Source organism: Chelonoidis abingdonii, chromosome 16 (genome assembly GCF_003597395.2).
Source record: "Chelonoidis abingdonii isolate Lonesome George chromosome 16, CheloAbing_2.0, whole genome shotgun sequence".
Taxonomy (NCBI): Eukaryota; Metazoa; Chordata; order Testudines; family Testudinidae; genus Chelonoidis; species Chelonoidis abingdonii.
The window spans coordinates 2821001-2844640 of NC_133784.1; the positions used below are offsets into that span (position 1 = coordinate 2821001).

Consider the following 23640-nt stretch of genomic DNA (forward strand, 5'->3'; position numbering starts at 1 on the left):
AACTCCTTAAGTAGGGAGGGGTGTACAGTGATGGTTGCTGTTGAGCAGCGGATTGAACATGCTGCCTTCAGCATTCACAGGGCCTGTTGGCCAAGGAAACGAGAGCAGGACAAGGAAGGTATCAGAATCTCCTGTACACCAGTGGAAACTGGGTTCTCCCGCTGGGTCTCTGCTTGCAAGACCCCGTTTATTTTACCCAGTCCCAGAACACACATTATAGCTCAGGACTCCCCGCACCTCCAGAAGCTCTTCTGTGGCCACTTGCTCATTCAGCATTTTGCTGTAGGCATCACAAATGTGCGTCACTTGCACAAATCCAGTGAGTCCATTAGGCAAACTGATCACTAACTCGAAGTCATTAGACTCTTTCACACAGCCGAGCAGCAGCATCCCCTCACTCAGGGCCTGGAAGAAAGAAAAAGTAGCAGTTGGTGGATCTCAGCAAGCCACAGAGTTACGTGTCTAATGAGACTGAAAAAATAAACTACTGAAAGTCAAGAAAAACTCAGCACCTTTTACCACCCAGACTCAGGAAACAAATCACTACCAGGACTCTGCGAGTTACCAAGCCACCACTGACATACTGCAATCAGGAGCAGCCTTCTTAAAAGGTCAGTGGAAAGTAGCAAAAATCTAGAAACAGGACTACAGCCCTTCCTACGGTCAGTGCTGGGAGCAGAAATGACTGATGGGGACATGAGCTTCCTAGACCAGAAAACCTGTCACACTCTTGCAGTAGCATGTTCTATAGAACCTTTTATGGAGCAACCATGAAGGAAGCTATATGTTCCACCTTCCAAACTGAATACAGAGGGCTTGTCTACACTACCGCTTAAGTTGATGAACCTAACATTGCTTAGGGGTGTGAAAAAAACCACCCCCCTCAGCAACATAAGTTACATCAACTTAAAGCTCTCCCACCTACAGAGCTTCTGCTTCTTGTTGAGGTGGAGTAATTACGTTGATGGGAGAGCACTCTCCCGTCAACATAGGCAATGCATTACATGCTGTGCCGATGTACTGCGGTAGTGAAGACAAGCCCAGAGATTGTCAGACTGGATCAGACCCAAGCTCCACCTAGTCCAGTAACCCATCCCAAACAGTGGTCAGAACCAGATGCTTCAGAGGAAAACGTAAGAATCACCAGAGTTGTGGGCAGACATAGGATGACCAGTCTGCCACATAGGTCTTGTCCTAACGCCTGAAGCACAAAGTTTAATATTGCTTCCAAAATTTTTGTCATCATTAATTATAACAATTCTGGTATTCTTGAGATCCATATAGAGTAGAACCTCAGAGTTACGAACACCCAACACCAGTTACGAACTGACTGGTCAACCACAGACCTCATTTGGAACCAGTATGAAATCAGGCAGCAGCAGAGACAAAAAAAAACAAACGAACAAACGAACAAATTAAGTACAGTACTATGATAAACGTAAACTTCTAAAAAATAAATGGAAAGTTTAAAAAAAGATTTGACGAGGTAAGGAAACCATTTCTGCACTTGTTTTATTTAAATTAAAATGGTTAAAAGCAGCATTTTTCTTTTGCATAGTAAAGTTTCAAAACTCTGTTAAGTCAATGTTCAGTTGCAAACTTTTGAAAGACCCACCATAACATTTTCTTCAGAGTTACAAACAACCTCCACCCGAAATGTTCACAGCTCTGAGGTTCTACTGTAAATATCTAATCACTTGTTAAGTTCTTGGCTCCCATGACTTTCTGTGGAAACAAGTTCCAGTTTAATCACATGTTGTTTAAAAGTGTTTTCTTTCAGAGGTTTTGAATTTCCTACCTTCAATTAACTTGAGTGTCCCCTTGTTCTTGTGACAGGAGACAGTTAGAATAGACACTCCTGATCTACCTTCTTGAGACCACTTTGTATTTTACATTTTCATCTTATTCAACTCCTTTCTAAGGTACGACTTAAAGCAAAGGAAGTTGAGTGATAGAGAGAACAGGTCATCAAGGGTTAAACGTGCTTGTGGGGAGGATGGAATAGCAGCCACAGAACTGAGAGCTGGACAATAGCCCCTGTTCAGAATCATGAAGTGTGCAGCAAATGGAGAGGGAAACGAAATTTGACTATGACCAATCTGATAGCAAGGAAACAGAGAGATACAGACTCAGCAGACCTCAGAAGCATTCAGCTCAGTAATTCACTTCTCTGTGGAGATGATTTTGATTGTATACAGCCTTTGTTAATGATCAGAACTTTATTGCAGTTAGCGTCACTTTTTGCAGCAGTTAATTCTGCAACCTGGGACAGTTCTAAGTGATAATACTCTGCCTTCATTAGCTTGCAGAAGACTCGGAGGAGATGTACAATTTCTTACATGTCACTGAACTCCTTCTTGCGAAGCAGAGGTTGTGAAAAGGAGTCCAGCCCTCCCTTACCTAAAGGTTGGTGATTCTGAGACAGGCCTAGGAATAAGGAACCTCATAGCTGCACTGGACCCAATGGAGGTCAAAATACACAAATCACAGAAGAATAGAAATGTAGAACTGGAAAGGACCTTGATAATTCACATAGTGCAGCCCTTCATACTAAGGCAGAACTAAGTATTATCTTCTAGACCATTCCTGGCAGCTATTTCTCTAACCTGTTCTTAAAAACCTCCAGTGATGGAGATTCCACCGCCTCCCTAGGTAATTTGTTCCAGTGCTTAACTACCCTTTCGGTCAGGAAGTTTTCCCTAATATCTAACCTAAATCTCCCTTGTTGCAATTTAAGACCATTACTTCTTGTGGATAAAGAGAACACTTTATCACCCTTCTCTTTATAACAACCTTTTAGCTACTTGAAGACTTATCTGAACACTCATTCACAAACCTCAACCGTGAGAAGTTCAAAATCCTTGGCATTAGCTTTAATGGCTTCCTTTTTCTCTTCCTTGAGCTTTTTCCCCTTTCCTTGATCTTCTTGTATTCTCTTCCTTTTCTGGGATCCTTCTTCATACTGAGTCTAAGGCAGATTTTAAAAGGGGGGAGCGGGAGACGACAAGAGAATTAGAAGAGATAATTTTGCTCCTCTTTTGTGGAGCACAACAGTTATCAGCCATCCTAGATTAGGGGGAAATGCTAGAGTTAAGGGTGAGAAGGAAATTTCTATTGCAAACTCTTATGTTCAGTCATATATAGGTCTCTCAACATTTCTCCCTTTGGGCTGAAACTTAACATATTTGGTTAAAGCATGAATACATTCGACCAGTTTGAGCAAAACCGTTCAACAACTTTTGAGTTAAAACAAGCAGAAAAAGACATTTTCTCCCCTTCCTCCGGCGGGGAAGAAACAACCACCACCACCTTTGAGCCTTCATTTGCAGAGAAAACTCAAGAGTCTCTGAGGGCATGTCTATATTTAAAACACTGCACTGGAACAGCTGGATCAGTGCAGATGTAGCGTTTTAATGAAGACGTTCTATACCAAAGGGAGAGAGCTCTCCTGTTGGCACAGTTAATCCAGGTCCCCAAGAAGCTCTCCCACCAACACAGCACTCTCCACAGGAGATTAGGTCAGTATAATTATATTGCTCAGGGGTGTGGATTTTTCATACTCCTGAGCAACGTAGTTATATCGATATAGGTCTGTAGTGTAGACCACAACCAAACCTTAAAACCTCACACTTAGCATGGACATAGACCCTGATTCGTCAGAGCACTTAAGGAGGGAGGTTCTTAACTTTCAGCACAGGAGCAGTCTCATGAAGTCAATGGGACGACTACACCTAAAGTTAAGAACATGTTTTAAGTGTTTTGTTGGATCGGTGCCAGAGCCCTCAGTGAGGCAGCTCTGTACTGCTAAGTCTGAAATAATTTGGTTAGAAATAGCAAAGTAATTGATATATTAAAATGGGGTGTGAGTGAGGGGGAGGTAGAAGAGGATGTCCTGCATCCTGTTCTATTAGGCACAGGAACAAGAGAAACATATTAGATCGAATTAACCCCGGCACAGCACCACTGAATTCTACGTCTTACACCAGAATTGGATTTGGTCTACCACATCTCTCTAGATGCTCTTACCTCTAAAAGCAGATCAGTCACCATTGAGATATTTCAAAGTTAAACCCTGATCAATTATGTTTGATTAATGGTTTGCCATCACATTTACCCAGGGACAAACACCTGTCAAAAGTCATGACAATCATGGATTCCACAATGAAGACCAGTCACAAGTACTAAAAAGAATGTTGGGGCTCAGTCCTGCAGCCCTCACTCAGACAAACCTGTCATGATCAGAATGAATCATAGACTATCAGGGTTGGAAGGGATCTCAGGAGGCATCTAGTCCAACCCCCTGCTCAAAGCAGGACTAATCCCCAACTAAAACCCCAAATTGCCCCCTTAAGAATTGAACTCACAACCCTGGGTTAGCAGGCCGATGCTCAAACCACTGAGCTATCCCTCCCTCACCAATGGGAGTAAGAACTACAGAATTAGGTCTTTATGCTAATTGGCAGTAAAATAGCTCTCAGAGAGTTTCATCCAGCATATGCACACAACTCACATCAAATAAGTTATCCTGCTCTATTGGTCGCCTGGGTGCCTTTCCCTCTGAAGGTTTTTTCTGGGTGCCACCTCGAGGGAAGTTTTCTTCTATGGATGCCATGTTTGTATTTCTGTGGTGAAAGCAAAAACACAGGAGTGAAATCTCCAATTGTTGTGACATCAGACAGGAGAAGGAATTATCTTGGAAACTAAACCCTTGGCTTTTTTAGTAAATGACAAAAGATAGATAGATCCTTAGAAGACAAAATATAGGCCTCTGAGAACACTTCAGTGTATCTGAAAATGACAGTTATACCCATATTAGAAACACAAGTTGGGTGAGGTGATCTCTTTTATTAAACCAACTTCTGTGTGAAAGAGACAAGCTTTCAATCTTACGGAGCTCTTTGTCAGGTTATACACATGTATCAGTCACCAGAACTTTTCACTAGTACACCTCTACTCTGATAGAACACGACCCGATATAACATGAATTTGGATATAACGTGGTAAAGCAGCGCTCCGGGGCGACGGGGCTGCGCACTCTGGTGGATCAAAGCAAGTTCGATATAACGTGGTTTCACCTATAACATGGTTTCACCTATAACATGGTAAGATTTTTTGGCTCGCGAGGACAGCATTATATCGGGGTAGAGGTGTATTCTACTCACCAACATTACCATATTAGTCTTCACTGACAACTGAGAACCTGGTATACCTGACATTTTAAAACTTAGAAACTTGCTGAGGAGATTCCTAATAAAGGAATTATCTGCACACTTGTGTGAAACAGGTGAAGCACCATCTCCACAGTCGAGTAACAATACACGCCTTCAGACATACTGCCTGGGGCAGTGATCTTGTCAGATCTCACAACCCTAAGCAGTCAGGGCTTGTTTACACTACAGAGCCTTGGCCAGCATAGCTATGCGAGAAGAGTCACCCTAGTGTAACAGCAGCATTGCCAGCAGGAGCTCTTCTACTGACATAGCTACACCCCCGCACCTCACAACAACATTAGCTGAGCCAGCAAAAGCACTCTTTTGGTGGCACAGATGTGTCTATGGAGGTGGCCAGCATAGCTACATTGGATAGATGGTGTCATTTTTTGTGCCCCTAACTGGCATATCAATACCAACAAAACTTTGTAGTGCGTAGGCCAGGGCTCAAACATAGCAGTACCACAGCAGCTGCAGGAATTGGTATTGACACGTTAGTGGATGCGTGGGCGTAACTAACTCTTTTGAGTCAGTATTGAACCCGCATTTTAGCATTTTGTTGGGGGCCACTGGCTGCCTGAAGTGTCATTTTTTAGATAAAACAGAGTTCCGGACCATTTGTGCTCAGTTAAGATGCCATAGCACTTCCGTTTGCACATGTATAAAGGCTGTCACACAGTATCATAGACAAACTACAATTTACGTCATTATATTTTACACACACACCCCCAATATCGCCCTGCTGCTTCAATTGTATACAGTAAGCTTCTTTACTTCCTGTCTAAATTGCTGTGAGATGCTGTTATGCACCATTCAACAGTTTCCCCTCACAGTTCATTCCAGAGGCAGCAGCATAATATTGGCGAAAGGATATAATCAAGTATGTGCAAAGTAAATTGCTGTATTAAAAAAAGCTAAATTCCCTTTAAGGTAGAGAAACTAATCTAAAGTACGTTATACTTCAGGCAATATCAGACAATGAGAAACAGAAAAACAGGTCAATGGGACCCAGTGCAATAGGGATAAACTGACCTCTGGGCCACAGAACTCTGAGGCACACCCCACCTGTCATTATCCCCAGCTCTGCAGGGAAACCAGCTCCCAAACCAAGAGGATTGCAGTCCAGTGACCCTCCCTGCTGGGGGCTCAGTCCCCTCCCAGTCTCCAGGAGTGGCTACTTCAGGGCTACAGGAGGGGACCCAATGCATGTGCTCCTCTCCTTGGCCAAGGCCAGCAGCACTGAACTCAGCTGCTCGCAGAGGAGAAGAAGGAACTAGAGGAATACTACCCAGGGACTCCCCTGCCAGGCGCTGCACATCAGGGTCCGCACATCAGGGTCCCTTTACCCCAGAAGCCCAGCCCTGGGAATGTTCCCTCTCCTTCCAGCCAGGCCCTGGGGAGGTTCCCTTCGCTCCATGCTGGGCCAGGGGGCTGGAGCTGTGGTGCTTTCCCTCCCTCCCTCCCACATGGGGCTGGGCCCTACCTGGCTCCTACAACCCTAGCCCAGGGACGGGCAAACTTTTGGCCTGAGAGCTGCATCAGGTTTAGTAAATTGTATGGAGGGCCAGTTAGGGAAGGTGGTCATGGCCCAGACCCCACCTCCTATCTGCCCCCCACCCCAGACTCCTGCCCCATCCAACCCTCTGTTCCCTGAAAGCCCCTCTAGGACCCCTGCCCCATCCACACACCCCTGCTCCCTGTCTGCCCCTGGACCCCCGCCGCCCCATCCAACCCCTCCTCTCATTCCTGACGGCCCCCCAGGGACCCCTGCCCCATGCACACACCCCTGTCCCCTGACTGCCCCTGGACCCCCGCCGCCCCATCCAACCCCCACCCCTGCTTCCTGACTGCCCTCCCGGGACCCCTGCCCCATTCAACTCCGCATTTTCTCCCCGCACAACCACCATCCAAATCGCTGGCCCCCGACCACCACCCCAAACTCCCCTGCCCTCTATCCAACCCCCTCTGCTCCCTGCTGGGCCACGCCGCCGCCGCCGCCGCCCCCAAGCAGCTCAAGGCACCAGGTGAGGGCCGGCTCTGCAGCCGCGCTGCCCCAGGAGCTCACAACCCCGCCACCCCGGGCACTGAGCCGGTGGCGGAGCGAGCGAGCCGAGCCTCCCGGGCCAGGAACTCGGGGCCCGGGCAGGACAGTCCCGCGCCCGTAGTTTGCCCACCCCAGCCAGACTCCCTCACCTCGTTCAGCACCACACGTGGGACACCATCGCCATAACCCGGAAGCACTAGCGGGAGCACAAGGCCAAACGGAAACCTCTTGTTCACAACGGGAAGAGAGGCCAGAGACGCCTAGTGAGCCTCAGGCCAATCAAGGGGAAGGAGGCGGAGCATCGGCTGATGGACATCCTCGAAAGCCAATCTTCAATCCTCACGGCACGTCATCTCCTCATGTAAGGACCGTGTTGTCCAATCCGGAGAGGCATGTCTGCGAGGAGGCGGGATTTCCCGGCGCCATCTTGCCTGTGGACTTGGAGTCGGCGAAGGGCACGGAGCGGCTACTGCGGGGGAGCGCGCGGCAGGTGAGGGCGGCTTAGGGCTGCGATCTCTACGCGTGTGGCTGGCGCCGCGCTGGGTCCCTGCGGCTCGATCCCCCCGAGGGGCTGCGGCGGCCCAGGGAGCCGCCTGTGACCCCTTGTCAGGCCGCGATTCCCAGCGCGGCTGCCCAGGCTCCCGCTGCCAGCGAGCCGGGTGGGCGATGTCCCCTGGCTGCGCAGCAGAGGGTCTCGCTCCGCTTGTAGCCAGCCTGACCGCCCCCAGCCCGCGTCTGGCTCGCGCCAAAGCGGGGCTGGGCAGGCCTGGATTGGGGGAAGGAGGGGCCCAGCTCTGTGTCTGGGGGCGGCTGCCCGGTCCCTGCCGCTCCCCCGGGCCCCGCCTCGCTCTGTAGCCGAAGGCCGAGATCCATTTGGACCTTGCTGCCGGGCACAACAAACGGAGTAAATGAAGCTGCCACAACAGCATTTGTAGGTGCCTGGATTCCCTTGGCAGCCCAGCCTGGTAGCTGCGCTGTCCCCTCTCCCGCAGAATAACCCACAGGCCAGTGTTGGGCAGCAGCGCCTTCAGCATCCTCGGAGAAGCAAAGCTTGGAACTGAGGAGGTGAAATTCCTCCCATTTATGTTAGTTTTTGGTTTAGAGGAACTCTTAGATAACGTCAGTCTCATGCCAGTGATTCAGAAATAGGCTTCTTGTTGCATCTGGGATGGAATGAGTTGAGAAAGTGAAGTTGTGGGTGCATCTGGCTTTTTAGTGCAGCAAGTGGCAACACCTGTCGTGGGAGCTGATGAAGCTTGGAGTGTGCTGGAGCGGAACTGGCTAAGAAGGGCACCTGGAATTTTCCAAGAAGCAGAATCTGCCTGTTAATATCTTTGTTCCAAGTGATCTACAAACCATCTGACATAGTAACTAACTCTGTCTAGGGTCTTTTAACAATAGTGACTGTTGGTGTAAGATCCCCTATGAAAGGGAAAGGCTGGGAAGAGTGATGATCCTGCCCTCTTAAACCTATGCTGACTTGGTGACCCTTATCCTTAGGCTATAAAGCTACTGGAAGTGCATTTTGGGAGCTCATTGAAAGTTGGGGGTTCTCCACTGCTACATACCAAAACCTGGGGAAGCTCCAGATTTACACCAGAGATGTAGATTAGGAATAGAATGGTCCATCAGCTGTCTTGATGGTGATGAAGTTCTTCTGGTAATAGCAGTAGATGAGAAGAGGCATTTATTGACAGTGATAATGGAGTGACTTCATCTGGTGAACCGCTAAAGTTGTGTGGCAAGTTTGCATTGGGCTGAACCCTAGTGTAAACACCAAACATTTGTCCTGGGAAAAACTTAAAATTCCTAGACTAATATTCTACAGTAATATTGAGTTAACTGGAGTTACTGCAGGATCACAAATCCGCACTTAGACATGGTAAGAGACGAATAAAATGTGGTGCAATCTTTCAGTAATCTGCTAAACAAATTTGTGGGATTGCTAGTCTATAATCAGGAGGCATTCAGAACTGAAATAGCAAGGTTTATCTTGGGTAGGGATTGTGGTGCATTGCTTTTTTTCAATGTATCTATAGCCAAGTATGTCAGTGTTTTTCATGAACTCTTTGAGAAATCTTCATTTTCAAAAAGGGAGAATGAAAATGTACATCTAAAAATTCACCCCAAAGTACTTAAAAATCATAAGCATATTGCACAAATCTCTTGGTTTTTCCCTTTCATACATCTACAAAAACCCTCGTTATTTAGTAATTTGCCTTTATTTGCTTTCATATAGCTACCTGTACCTCTGCCTTGAATCATTTGCTTTCTGTTTCCAGATAGAGCAATCCTAAATGCACAGGAATCTACTTGTATTACGTATATCCAAGGCTCTGTTAAATATAATTATTAAAAGTTTCAATAGCTGGCACTGGGAGCCCCAGATGTAAAACTTACTGAGGTAGCACTGCAAGTAATCATTGTACTAGTCATCTGCTGAATTATCCAGCATATACACCTGAATATAGACATACTAACTTGTCCATTGCATCTAGGACCAGCAACCATGGCAGGACATGACTCTGGAATAGAGCACAAGTTCACTGGTATTCAGAAATACTTCAATTCCTACACCATAACGGGCCGAAGGAATGTATGTACTAGTTAACTTGCCCTTAACAGTCACAGTTCAAGGGTGATTTAGAAAGCATCCAAGTTTAATTTTCTTTTTTCTTTCTAGTGTGTAATAGCTACATATGCAAGCATTGCCATGGTCATCTTATATTTCAAACTAAAGCCTAAGAAACAAACTCCAGCGGTGACAGAAAAATAGTGGTAAGTGGCTGGTTTTTATAGCACCCAAAAGAAATTCAGTCCCTCCCCTGAGCAAGTAGGGGTGATGGCAGATGTGGAGAATACGGAGTGAGAGAGGCTATTAATGGTGGCGAGGTGTGCAGAATGGGACCAGGATGAGGAGCCAGGTGTGCAGAGACAGGACTGGCATAGGGACAGTTTGGAGTGGGGAGGGAAATGAGCAAAGTCTATGCTACTAGAGCACACTCCCCTCCAGAGCCTTGAAGAGAACCCAAGATACCTGAGTCTCACCATTTTCCTGCTGTCACCAAATATCTGAAACCCCCTGGCAAAGTCTCATCCCCATCTAGTACTGGTCACAACCTCCTGTTGCTATCAGTTACTCTGTTAGCTCAAGTGGCAGAAGTCCATGCAGTGGTGATGAACCATCTGAGTGTTGGTTTGATGCCACATGATGGCATTTCTGGGGTTTTCAGTTTGCTTTTTTTAAAGAACATAGGAAACTACTCACAAACTACACTAAAAGAACATTCAAGTTGCAAAGTCAAGTACTCAAAATTAGGAAATGTCCGAATTAAGGTTGCCTGTACAACCTTAATTTGGCCCCATCACATGTTACCATTTAATTATCTGATGCTGTCTTCCTTCCCCGCCTCCCCCTGGACCCCTGCCTCATTCATTGCACAGAATGGATGTTAGTCATTTAACAAAATAGCTGCACATTAAGTGAGCATTCTTTATTCTGTACACTGAAAGAGGCAGGGGTCCTGTGGAAAAATGTGATCATATAGTTAGGACTGCATTCTGATGTATAGGTGCAAGTGGGTTGTTTTAAGGTTGCACAAGTAACCTTAATGTTGGCATTTCCTAATCTTGAGTGCTTGACTTTGTAATGCAGTGTTTTAACTTTTTTTTTTTTCTATGAGCTCTCTGTTTCTCAGCCGTAATGAGAAAATGAATTGTCTGCTAGCCTTTTAAAAACCCTAAATTTTAGGCCAAATTTTATGAGCTCTTTAAACATTCTATGCAGTAATAGAAGTACACCTCTACCTCGATATAATGTGACCTAATATAACACAAATTTGGATATAACACAGTAAAGCAGTGCTCTGGGGGGGCGGGGGGGGGGGCTGTGCACTCCGGTGGATCAAAGCAAATTCGATATAACGTGGTTTCGCCTGTAACACGGTAAGATTTTTTTTTCGTCCCCAGGATAGTGTTGTATTGAGGTAGAGGTGTACTTGCATTTCTTAACTGCTGAATAAAACCATCACTTAACATATGAACAGAGTTTGACTTACTGAGCACATTTATCAAGACACAAACTCTTGCATTCATGCAAAGCACTGTCCAGTCTGCATTATGAAAAACTTAGTCCTTTGAAGAGAACTATCACAAAAAGGCTAGACTTAAACTTTGACCTTAGTACATAAAATACTTGAAAAGAGCTAGATGTAGAAATGGATCAGTGAAGTAGGGTTTAGGGGTCTCCTGCTCAGCTGTCCACTGCATGACTGGCATTCTCTGCTCAAGGCATATTACAGGACATTCTTCTTAAAGTTGCTTACCTTTAACTTTTTTTGGGCGGGGCGGGGGGAACTACCTAGACCCTATTTAGTAGCACAGAGCAACATTTGCTTGTTTGAAAGTTATAATATTAATCTAAATCTTTTCTCTCTGCAGATTGCTGGTATGTGTGTTAGTACTGGATCTTGTATTGCAATGGAAACGAGTTGATGTACTGTTATGTACATTTCAATAAAACAAACAAAACATCATTGTTCATTTATTTAATAGGAAAAATATAAGATGCAGGTGACTTTTTTCAGCTCTTGAAACCATACTGCTTTCCTGATGGAGGTAAAGTGCTCTTGGACTATCATATTTGTATAAAACAAGGCTGACTATTATAGTTGAGTGAAGGAAGCATAATTAAGTACGCATTTTAGGATGGTTTTAACACCAGTAGTAACTCATTCATGAAAGAATATAAAGGTATTTAATAGCGCTTCAAAGGCTCTCTTGCTGACAAGTGGTGCAATGGGGGAAGCAGCTCCTTAAAACTACTTTATGAAAACAAGTTAAGTGTTTGACGTACTTTAGCCTTGATAGACTTGACTCTTACACTGTTCAGACATGCAGGGGTTGGTGGTGTGTCTTTACCAAAGACCTTTCTTCTCTGTGTTAAGGTGTTCAGAAATTCCAAGCTTACAGAATTCTAGTTTCTCCATGCTTTACTGCCTGGGTATATGGTTAAGTCCTGATTTTCCACTTCTCTAGTCACCCAAGGACAAGCTGGCTAGTTCTGACCACATGGAGCTTGCTTTGGCTGCTCTTTTCACACTTGGTTGCTCAGTTGTTCTTTAAGGCTATCTTCCATTGCATTAGGGCCTCCTTTGTGGGGGTGGGAAAGTAACTGCCTGACCATAGAAATAGATTTATGGCAGGTGCCTGGTAGCTCTAAGGATGGCAGCCAAAATCAGGAATCTCCCAGGAGCCAAACTAAGGACAGCAACTCCATTTAAGAACTACCCCTTCAAAATAATGCTGGGGGCTAAAGTAGACCTAGTGCCATTGCTCTCAACTCCAGCATCACTGATTGAGTGGATTGCTTTGTTTCCCCACCTCACTTTTGTATTAGTTGTGATTCATTTTCACTATTGCTAACTTCAGGATTTCCAAAATCATAAGTTAACATGAAATTTCATGGGATCATTTTAAAACTCATGCTGTTTTAATCAAACATTTAAGATGTTTGGATGGTCCTGATTATTTAACCTGTAGGGGGACCTGCCTTCCTCTTGATGGGTGAGCATTTAAGGGTCAACATTCAATTTAAATGCACTCAGAACTGTAAGTCTCCTCTCTCCCCACCTTGGAAGGGACATTTACCCTTTTCTGTCCTCTGGCTGTACATTTGTGGCTGCCTCATTAGTTCTTTCCTGTCCTTATCTCCTCCTCTCATGCTACCTCTACTCTTATGTTCCTTCTACCTTCCCCCATACCCTTTTTCCCATTTCTGGACATCAGAGCTCATGGGGATTACATCAAGCCCTGCCCCTTGCTGCATTGTCATCAAGAGGGCCTGAACCTATGACACCTGTTAGAGCAGTTCACAAATTTGCTAGTGTTACATCCTCAGCCACCACTAGAGGGAGACAGCACCATGCAATTACAACTGGAATGAACATCCCACCTGGAAACATAGGACAAAACAAATTATAAAGACTTATGGCCTTGCAGCTGTTGATACAGAATTATGTATAAAGATTTTTCCAGCTAGGATAAAAGTGTAAAACTGAAATTTTTAGGCAAAGCTAGTTAAGTTAGTGAATAAAATAAAAATTTTCAAAATGTGAAAAGATGTTTCTCAGCCATAATGAGAAAATGAATTGTTTGATTAACCCCAACCCATCCCCCCAATTAATCTGGAACACAGGATTAAGGAAAAAATCAAGTGTTTTGCAAAAGTTGGGTGGGAAGGTAGCAGGGCTCAAGGACTGGAAACTGGTTTCTATTAATTATGAAAATTACAACTCCATAATATGTGAATTCTAGAAATAATGCATGGAACCAAAATTTTGCCACCAATACTCTCATAGCTCACCTATTGCATGTGGAACAGGTCTGACTTGGGGGTGGGGGAGTAGGAGGGAGCCTCCTCTGCAGTATCATCCCTGTCCATTCCTTTTCAAGCTTTCCTACCATTTTATAAAATGAGGGTGAAAAAAAATGTATTGGGTAGAAAAACAAAAAGGAAGAGGCTGGAGATGGTAGGAGTGGAATGGATTTGAGAGGAAGGGGCTCAGGGGGAATAGAAAGGGGAAGTGAGAAGATTATTAGAGTTAAGAAGATCATAACTCTCTTCACCCTAGTCCACTCACCCATTTTCTCCAAACCTCTCCCCTCCTTTCCACACATTTTGAATCCAAACCAATGTATTCTCTCCTCTCCCACCACTTGTTGCTTGTCAAGTAGAGATATTATGACCATGTTATACATAACTGATGTCAGAGAAAGGGGTAAGGCTTTTTTTGTGTGTGTGGCGGGGGGGAGGAGGAGAGGTTTAATGCACAATGTTCTATTTGAAACAGTTAACTGTATTTCTCTTCATACTAAATTACTTCTCCATTTCTCTTGGGAGGTTGCTAGCATGTTTTTCTCAGGGTTGGACCTGCTTCTGTTGCAACAAGATGAAATAAATTAATGTCCTACTGTAACATACAGTCCAATAAAAGATGCACAATATTTTTAGTCTTTATTATAAAATATCAAAAGTATAAAACTGTACAAAATACAAAGGCAGAATGTGGCAGTGATTTTTTTTTAGCTGTCAAGTTGTAATTGCTTCCTGTTGCAGGTCAAGTGTTTCATATATTTGATTTTACTGTATTTGAATTAAAGTCTGACTGCTCCTGTCTAGCACTGAGAGAAGGTTTAATTGAAGTACAAGTACCATACCAACTCATCCATTGAAAAAGGGACTCAAAGTTAATGTACTTTCAAAGCTTTCTTCCTTAATTGTTTTTCAAGGTGAAGTCCTACTGATTTAAGTTTCTGCACTTTCTGTAAAGCTGCTGCTTTTGGGGAGGAGGGATCCCCACTAGCTTTACCTTAGAAATGTCAAATCTTACTTTCCTTGTTTTTATTAGATTACTGTATATGGCCTATGAGCTCTAATTCCCTAAATGAAGTGATGAGGATGGTGAATAGCACTTTCCTCCCAGGTAACCTGCAAACGATTTGGAAAATGGGGCCTTTTTGCTGCTTCAACTTTTATAAAAACACAAGAAGGGATTAAAAAACAAACGTTCTGCTTGTGTTTTACCTTAGAAATACAAGAATCTCAGGTCTGCTAGTTCTGCAGAAGGAGTTGTAGGTACTTTCAGTGATGTTTACTGGGAGAAGGGCACCTTAACAAAAGGGATGAAAGTTGAGTCTTTTAACAGACTTAACTGAATTTAAATAAATATTAACTTTCAGTAGTTTCGATCTCTTGTCTCTTCACTTCTCTTCTCTCCTTAATTTTCTAGCTTCTGCAGATCCTGAATTTCTCAGACAAAACATAAGCGGATTTAAAAAAAATTCAGATTCTAAATTGTAAAAGGGCCCAAGCCCAATATTTTTCCTTTACCGATCACTTTTTAAATAGGTGATGAAAGTATTTTGTTATCTCAAAGTCCCTTCTGCCCTTACAGATGCTTAGTTTTTACTACTTTGGTACTTGCAAGTCATGATTTTTTTAGCCACCCTGGAAAATGCAGTGATGTCAAAAGCTGCATGTCTAGGGTATAAAACAAGCAAAGAAGTTTGAAAATCATCCAGGCCATTATATATCAAAGAAATAAAGGTAAAATCACAGGCCTTTCCCACAAGTAGGGCATGGAAAAGGTAATCTGACCACAAAAACTTGCTACTCAGCAAAGGTTATGAGGAGTTCACCAAATAATTTCAGAAGAGATTAATTTAGAATAGTTTTTGCCTGTCACAGGCTGATTAAACGTTTGCCAACAGTAAACTAAGTGCTTTTAAAAAAACTGTTCAAGAACATGTACTGGGACCCTTTCCAAAAACTGAAGTTTCAGCAGAGCCCATTACCATTTCTCTTGATAAGGAAGTGACAGCCATTTCCTAATTATCAAAAAAATTCAAAAGCACCATAACAATTCCTTCCCTTAAAGTTGTGATGTCTTGTCAATTTCCAGCATTTTCAAATTGTGGCTAAATATGAAATAGTAACTGAAAAGACATTGATGGGATCTTAGTTTACAGTTTCCCCCACCAACAGGGTAATGCTGTCCATTTGTATAATATTTCTTCTTGTCTCAAATCCTGTAGTAATCCTGAGGTCTTTACTTCATTGACTTGCAGAGTCTTATAGCTTCATGGTTTATTGTGGACTATATGCTCCTGAAGCTAGTAGCAAATTTCTGCGGGTAAAATGGAGGTGTATGACTGGGGTTGATTTGGTCATGTATGTACCCAACAGCAAGTCCTGTGAGTTTTCAGGCAGATTTATATGTCCAGTGGCTGTAGTAAAATCATCAGTTTCTAAGTCTTCAAATACTCTCACAGCATCCCACAGCCGGACTGTGTTATCCATCGAACCTAGGAAGAAAGTGGGGCGTTAGAAAAAACTTTGAATTGTATCAGTGCAAACTTTAAAACCAATATTTAAGACTAAAAGTCAGCAATATTCTCTAGTATGCAATTACCAAAACCATAGTGTATAGATTGAATTGTGATGAAGTTATGGTGAAACAGAGCTGCAAGGTAAGATAATATAATTAGAGCTAGTAAGATAAGCAAAAAACGAGGAGTCCTTGTGGCATCTTAGAGACTAACAAATTTATTTGGCCACAAGGACTCCTTGTTTTCGCTGATACAGACTAACACAGCTACCACTCTAAGATTCATCTTGTTCCTGCCATTGCAGGATTGTTCATAACATTCTAAATTTAAGGCCCAGTGCTGCAAACAAATTGACTTCAATAGGACTACTCACAAAAGTAAAGTTTAGCACGTGCATAAGTATTTGCAGGATGGGGCCTTAACACAGTCCAACGTGTGGGTAAAGCAGAAGGAACTACTTTTCTTCAGATCTACTTTACAAATTGACTCTGATAAAAAACTCACTCTAGAGTCTAATTGGTAATACCTTTCTAATACAATTGTTTTCTGTATTTTTATCATATATAATTATTAGATCCAAAGAACTATATTAAAAGAACACTGTAACCTTAATGTTAAGTACTCAAATCCTATCTTCTCACCTTCCATGGACTTCTGGAGGGAGTGTGGACTAGAGAGAGCTCTTGTGCCTCTCCCCAACCCCTCCACTCCTGATCCCCCCACCCCAGTTCCCAAACTGGGAAAATCTTCCCCTGTCCCCCAAACTCCAGTTCCTTTCCCCTTGTACTGCATCTTTTCCTCACCCTTGGTACCTGGCACCACAGTTACCTACCGTGACTGCAAACACTGCTAAGCATTCCTATTCTTTACATACCAACCCATTAATAAAGAGTAAAATGTACTTCAACTTGAAACATTACCATCTTTTTTACTTATTCAGAAAGCCTAGATACATTTTGTGCTGATCACTGCCTGGAGACCCAGGGTTGCTGCTCAACATCTGCAAAGGAAGTATTTTCAAACTCCACTGAAGCAACTGCTGAATTGTTAGAAGTTTTCAGAAGGAAATTCAGCTGCTAACTAAATAAGCCAAAGAAATTCAGTCTGATAAAGAAAAGGAATATTTAGTTTCAACAGGGGCTCAGCTTTAAAGGAGGGATGGTCTTAGGATTATAGCACAGTACTGGATGGTTTCCCATTCTACCACAGAATTCTGGTAGTTCCTTGCTTAAGTAAGTTAACATCTGTGCCTCAGTTCTGAGCTGCGGTAAGGAATCATACTTGCTGCCCTACAAAGTTGCTAATACAAAATTGTGAAGTATAACTTCATTACTACTTACTGACCAATATTTTGCAGTTGTCTGATCCTTCACAATGAGGACAACAGATTTGGATAGCTCAGTCACACAAAATCATCATCATTCTAGTACTTTTTTCCAATGAACAAAAGCCCAAGCGTCATACCTGATGCTAAAATTTCCCCATCTCTACTGAATCTGAGTGCGTAGACTGTATCAGTGTGCCCTTTCAACTCTCCCACCATCAAACCATGGCCAATATCCCAGAGAAGCACTCTTCCATCTGTTGCTCCAGTAGCCAGGAATCGTCCATTAGGAGAAAATGCCAGTGAATGAATTGGTCCCTGTAACGAAAAAAATCCAGTTGGAGAGTAAACAATTAGTTAGACAAGTCTACTTGCATTCAAAAAAGAGTCAAGCTGTATTAATTTCAAACCTTTGCCCCCCAAATTAAACATAAGTGTGTTTAACATATAGTAACTGAGCCACTGGTCATCTTTTTCTTTGCAGCGGTCCTATTTAAATGGCTTGGAATCTGCCTACTTAGGAGACTGCTTCTCTTCTTGCCCACATTATCATAGTTGTGATCAGCAAAGGCAATTAAGCCGGATCCCACCCCACTTGATTCAAAATAGTCTGAAATTTCTTAACCTTCACGGTGTACTATTTACTTGTGCTTAATAGGAACAGATGTTTGTGACGGAAGGAAGTTTTATTTGTTTTTTGGGGGAAGTTAGTCAAAGTATGTAGAGTAACAGACTTTTTTTTTGTATATTTTATTAGAAATGTAAATAAAATATACCAACAGGGCACCAACCATGTACTGTTAGTGAAGCACTTTCATCTTGCCTTTGACATTCCTTTACCTTATGTCCGGTAAAGATTCTTACACAGTTCCCATTCAGAACATCCCATAGTCGTACAGTCCTGTCTGCTGAGCCCGTGGCAATGTAGTTGGAGTTGGGGTGAAACCGGGTACAAGTGACATCAGCAAGATGACCAGCAAATATTCGTAAAGGCTGGTAGTGATCTGTAGCCCACAGGCTTAACAGAAGAGAATAGTTTATAAGACTAAAGAAAAAATGAGAACCCTATTGAAGCTTGAAATCTGATATGTGCTTATTATGCAAGCGCCTCCAGCTGACCCATTTATGGAGTTATCAAAAGAGAAGAGAATCCTTCTCCAAAACAAAGCAAAAGAAGTGCTCCAACTGTGACCATCAAAAAAGCAAGTGAAAAGATGCAATAGTTTCTACTAAATGAAGGGATAGGGATATGCAGTTAACCAGATGGTTGGAAAAAAGGGAACACTGTCTCTTTAGGGATGCCCCAGCTAATGCTGTCTGTATAAAAAAGTGAAAAAGTAAATTAATTAAGACACTAATTTTTACACAAAGTGTGATAAAACTCATTCCCAATAATGGGATGCATGATAGGAAATACCAATTACTAGCATCAAGGGGTTACTTAAAAGTGTGTGGAGGGGTGGGGGGGATTTGTATGCAGAGATTTGTACTACTATACAATCCCAGTAGAAAGCCCATGCAGGCAGGGACACCGGAACAGGGGGAGCCAGAGGGCCATGGCCCCATCACTTTTAAGAGCATAGCCCTTCCCACTTTTTACTGGCTGTAAAGGAGAGCAACTGGAGACAGGTGTGCAAAGGAGGCTGAGAGGAGTGAGTAGAGAGTGGGGCCTTGGGGAGAAGGGGCAGAGCGAGGGCAGGGCCTCAGGGAGAAAGGGTGGCAATAGGGGACGGGGCCACAATTCAGGCACAGGTGGGAGCCTCCCCCCATACTTTTAGCTTGCTTGCACTGCTCCTGCATCCTGGTTCTTACCGAGCCACTCTGTCATGTCCACCTGATACAAAGTAATATCCATAGGGAGAGAACTGTGTATCCCACACTGGATAGTTGTGTCCTTTATATCCCACGAGGCAAGTGAATGTTTGAAGGCTCCACAATCTGACAGTGCCATCCTCTGAACAGGACAAGAGGTAGTTCCTGTTACAGAGCAAAAGAGGAGAAATACAGTGTATGGAACTTTGTCAGAACATTGGGTGTATACTGCACAAATAGTGTAAGATTACTAGTGTGTCTGTGATAATTGTACCACTCATTGACCAGCTGTTGCGTGGCATTTACTGTAGAATCTGAGCCCTCATTGGATTCAGAGACAACTGATACAGACGGAGTCCTATTGGGACACTGCATGCAAAGAAAGGGACAATTAATTGTTGATTCTGCTAAATACTGTAAGACAAGTCTACGAGAAAGTGACCGTGTCTTTATTAGGGATCCTACTTATCAGTTTGAACCAAAAAATTACCGATAAACCACTTATAATTGGTCAAGAATCAGTTTTAAAAATATAATCCTGAACAAAATGACAAAATTCCCTTATAGGGTCTTTCATTAGAATTCACATCCTGTTCACATTCTCCACTCTTAAGTTATAGGTAAGGCTACATTTTAGTCACAAGTATTTTTAGTAGAAGGAATGGACAAGTCACTGGCAGTAAACAAAAAATCAGGGCCTGTGACCTGTCCATGATTTGTACTATACCCCTGACTAAATATTGGGAGTGCCCTGGTCCTAGGGAGGGAGGGAACAGCTCCCTAGGGCTGCGAGTGCTGGGGGGGGAGGCCTGGGGGCGACACAAGTGTGCAGGGCAGGGTGTGAGGGGCCAGGGGCACCATGAATGGGATGTCCAGGGGGAGCCATGGGTGCAAGCAGCCCAGAACAACTGCTGGTGCTGGCAGAGGAGGAGGAGGAGGGGTGGCCAGTCTGGCAGGCTCCCTACCCGGCTTCTGGGATAGCCATAACATGTCCCTCCCTAAGCTCCTAGCTCTGCATGCTGCCAGCTCTGCAGCTCCCATTGGCCAGGAACAGAAGCCAATGGCAACTGCAGGGGTGGTGTCTGCAGGCGGAGGCAGCATGCGGAGCTAGGAGCTGAGGGAGGGACATATTGCTGCTTTCGGGGAGCCCCACCAAGGTATGCACTGCCCCTCCCATGCCCCAACCTCCAGCCTGCCACTCAAACTCCTCCTGCTGCCAGGGAGGGGCACACGGGCAGTGCCTGAGCTCCTCGGGCAGCCCCAGAGCCAGACAAACCGGCTGCTGCAGAAGTCATGGAAAGTCACGGAATCTGTGAATTCAGTGACAATCTCACAGCCTTAGTTATAGGCTATAGCATTTCCAGTTCATGCTCTATGGTTTGCTTCTTGGCAAGGCTGCTTACTATGTTGCTACTATGCATTTCAGTGTGTGTTTACATAACAAAGAGAGAATAAATGAGTGTTTTAAACCAGTTTCCAGTAAACCACCACAGCAATCTTTATAAATGCACACTTTTAAAAATGCCTTCTATGCAAGACTACCACTGCCATGCATTCGGAGAATAAAGGTTAGAGCTATGACGACAGGCAAAGTAGCAAAATTGATGATAGAGGGAGAGGGGGAGAGGTGTGGATATTAGCATAACATGTTTGTCATTCCCATAACTTAAATAAATGCTGCCATAACATTTCTGCTCTTTACTATTTACATATTCAGTTAAAATAACTTTCAGATAAGATTGTATAATTAGTGATCGTAAGTCCTGAACTTGTAAGGTGCTGAGCACCCTCAACTCCCCCGACTTGAAGGGGAGTTAAAAATGCTCAGCACCATGCAGCAGATGCACTGACTCTCATAAGATCAGACCTTCACACTCACATGCAAAGGTACCATTATGAACTGCATGTGCAAGTATGGTCCCAACTTATAGAAAAAGCTGCATTAGGTATGTTTATAGCAACTAACATTTCATTAGTACTTAAAAAGTATTGTTCTAGGGAATTTTTAAAACATTTTACCTATCAGGACTGAAGCTGGTACCATAGACAGGTCCGCTGTGACCATATAAAATCTTCAACTCACTTGCTGTTTTCTCATCCATGATCCTCTCCAAGACATCATCTGATTCTTTGTCTATGAGACTGAGATCTGTAAAATTTCAGAGGTTCCCATTTACAACACACATGTAGAATTAATCTATGCTGGCTGTCAATTACATTTATACAACAGGTATCAGAGGAGTAGCCGTGTTAGTCTGGATCTGTAAAAGCAGCAGAGAGTCCTGTGGCACCTTATAGACTAACAGACGTTTTGGAGCATGAGCTTTTGTGGGTGAATACCCACTTCGTCGGTACATGTACATGCATCTGACGAAGTGGGTATTCATCCACGAAAGCTCATGCTCCAAAACGTCTGTTAGTCTATAAGGTGCCACAGGACTCTCTGCTGCATTTATACAACAAACATATGATTTGAGCACAATATATTGTCCTTCTTGGTGTTCGTTGCAAGTATGAAGTGGACAAAAGATCCTTCTTATTTTCATAGACAATTAATATTCAACACCAGCTACGAAACATTAGGAATGTTTAGGCTAGAGTAGCCTGTAGGTTTTAGGCTCAAAAGTTACATCGCGCACAAATGTAGGCAATTTCTTGAGGACTGTTGTGAAGGAAACAGTGATTAAGATGATTTAAGTGAGAACCTTTAGGTTACAGCTTTGACGAATCTGAAGAAGGTCCATCTTTGAATTTGCGATATACTACCCTATATAACCACCACTGAAAAAAAATGCAAATATATTTCTGGATGGGGATATTATACTATAAGCATGCATTTTCAGAAGACATTTTAGAATTGTTTTGAACCTTCTTTCCAGATAGCCATTCTGTTTTGTACACTTCACCAAGAACATCTAAAATTAGTTTAACCCTCAGAAAAGCCATTTCTGATCTATCCACCATTCAGTCTCTATCCTGAAAGACTGATATCCTATCAAAGAGTCCAGATTTCTATCTCTCTCCCTAGAAAGCTTTAAACTACCTGCCACTCACCCATGTTTTTAGATTTCAAGAACTTTTTATTGATAGCTACACATGCCCAACATAAGTAGTTAGCTTTCAGTCTATAAGTTACCGACTGAGAGCTCAGTCTTTCATCACTTAAGCAACATGGATAAGAAATCTTCCTTTGGTACTCTGCGCCTCTACAAAACCATCAACCTGACCACAATGTGACCAGACCAAGTCTCCTGCAAAACACAAAATCTGATTTTTCATAGTAGTTACAAGATATCCAAATTTAGTGTACAATTCTGATAAATGTAGGGCTGGAAGGGACCTCAAGAAGTCATCTAATCCATCCCCATACTCTAAGTCAGGATTAAGTATATCTAGACAATACCTGATTGTTCTTTGACTAACCTGTTCTTAAAAACCTCCAAATGACAGGGACCCCACAACCTCCCTACATAACTATAAGGATAGTTAAGCACTGGGACTGGTTAAGTTACATATTAAAAAGGTTTTCCTAAGTCTCCCTTACTGCAAATGAAGCCAATTATTTCTTGTCCTAACCTCAGTGTATATGGAGAATAATTGCTCATTGTCCTCTTTATAATAGGCTTCAGATACATAAAAGGTTATCATGTTCTTTCCTGTCATCTCCTCTCTACACTAAACACACAATTCTTTCAACTCTTCCCCATCGGGTCAGGTTTTCTAACCCTCTTATTTTCGTTGCTCCCCTTTAGACTATCTCCAATTTGTTCATATCTTTCTTAGGTGTGTAGGATGTAATATGTAGAATGTGTATTTTAGATGTTGGGACACATGAAAAGATGCCTGCTTGTCTAGCAAGTTAAGAGAACAGCCAGGTAAAAAGCTGAGTGAGCAACCTGATCAGGTAAACAATTGAATCAGCAAACTAATCTTAGTGCTAGGCAGAAAAAGTGTTTATATAATACAGGGGTCGGCAACCTTTCAGAAGTGGTGTGCCGAGTCTTCATTCATTCACTCTAATTTAAGGTTTTGCGTGCCGGTAATACATTTTAATGTTTTTAGAAGGTCTCTTTCTATAAGTCTATATTATATACCTAAACTATTGTATGTAAACAAGGTTTTCAAAATGTTTAAGAAGCGTCATTTAAAATTAAATTAAATGGCTGATCTTACACTGCCAGCCTGCTCAGCTCACTGCCAGACTGGCGTTCTGTTCACCGGGACCCTAGACCGGGGGGAGGTTCAGAGGTCAGGGCAGAGGCCTGGGGGAGAGGGTTCAGGGCAGAAGGCTGGGGTGGGGGCGGTTCAGGGATCAGGGCAGAGGAATAGGGCTGTGGAGATGCAGGGCAGAAGGCTGGGTG

The 23640-nt window shown here is 43.3% G+C and overlaps 3 protein-coding genes across 8 annotated transcripts in view; 1 reads left to right on the forward strand and 2 right to left on the reverse strand.

The window, feature by feature from the left end:
- Positions 1-7556, reverse strand: part of PDCD11 (programmed cell death 11) — a 45191-nt gene extending 37635 nt beyond the window's left edge. For 2 of the 6 annotated variants that reach the window (XR_004374435.2, XM_032786082.2), the window contains exons 1-4: positions 6243-6795; positions 4511-4622; positions 2837-2968; positions 238-405 (exon numbers count right to left, since the gene is read on the reverse strand). Coding sequence is in view for 5 of the 6 variants with exons in the window: in XM_032786082.2 (XP_032641973.1) it covers positions 238-405; positions 2837-2968; positions 4511-4622; positions 6243-6418 (588 nt within the window). In the remaining variant the exon portion in view is untranslated. Of the gene's footprint in view, positions 1-237; positions 406-2836; positions 2969-4510; positions 4623-6242; positions 6796-7403 lie in introns of those variants that run through there. The other 4 variants (XM_032786080.2, XM_032786079.2, XM_075072942.1 and 1 more) reach the window with 3 other exon arrangements.
- An 88-nt stretch (positions 7557-7644) lies between these two features.
- Positions 7645-11789, forward strand: ATP5MK (ATP synthase membrane subunit k). Its single transcript, XM_032786105.2, has 4 exons — positions 7645-7744; positions 9753-9850; positions 9938-10032; positions 11695-11789. The coding sequence occupies exons 2-3, from the start codon at positions 9764-9766 to the stop codon at positions 10028-10030; spliced, it is 180 nt and encodes a 59-aa protein (XP_032641996.1). The 5' UTR covers positions 7645-7744; positions 9753-9763; the 3' UTR covers positions 10031-10032; positions 11695-11789.
- A 2466-nt stretch (positions 11790-14255) lies between these two features.
- The window catches only part of TAF5 (TATA-box binding protein associated factor 5), a 21838-nt gene continuing 12453 nt past the window's right edge, over positions 14256-23640 (reverse strand). The window contains exons 7-11 of the mRNA XM_032786087.2: positions 21299-21428; positions 19280-19444; positions 18308-18485; positions 17608-17785; positions 14256-16119 (exon numbers count right to left, since the gene is read on the reverse strand). Coding sequence (XP_032641978.1) covers positions 15902-16119; positions 17608-17785; positions 18308-18485; positions 19280-19444; positions 21299-21428 — 869 coding nt within the window. The 3' untranslated portion in view covers positions 14256-15901. The remainder of the gene's footprint in view (positions 16120-17607; positions 17786-18307; positions 18486-19279; positions 19445-21298; positions 21429-23640) is intronic.

What these genes read in the sequence shown, in the direction of transcription:
- ATP5MK (XM_032786105.2), top strand. Translation starts at nt 9,764, where the DNA reads ATGGCAGGACATGACTCTGGAATAGAGCACAAGTTCACTGGTATTCAG. An exon ending in CCATAACGGGCCGAAGGAAT is followed by an intron (nt 9,851 to 9,937) that starts GTATGTACTAGT and finishes TTTTCTTTCTAG; the next exon opens with TGTGTAATAGCTACATATGC.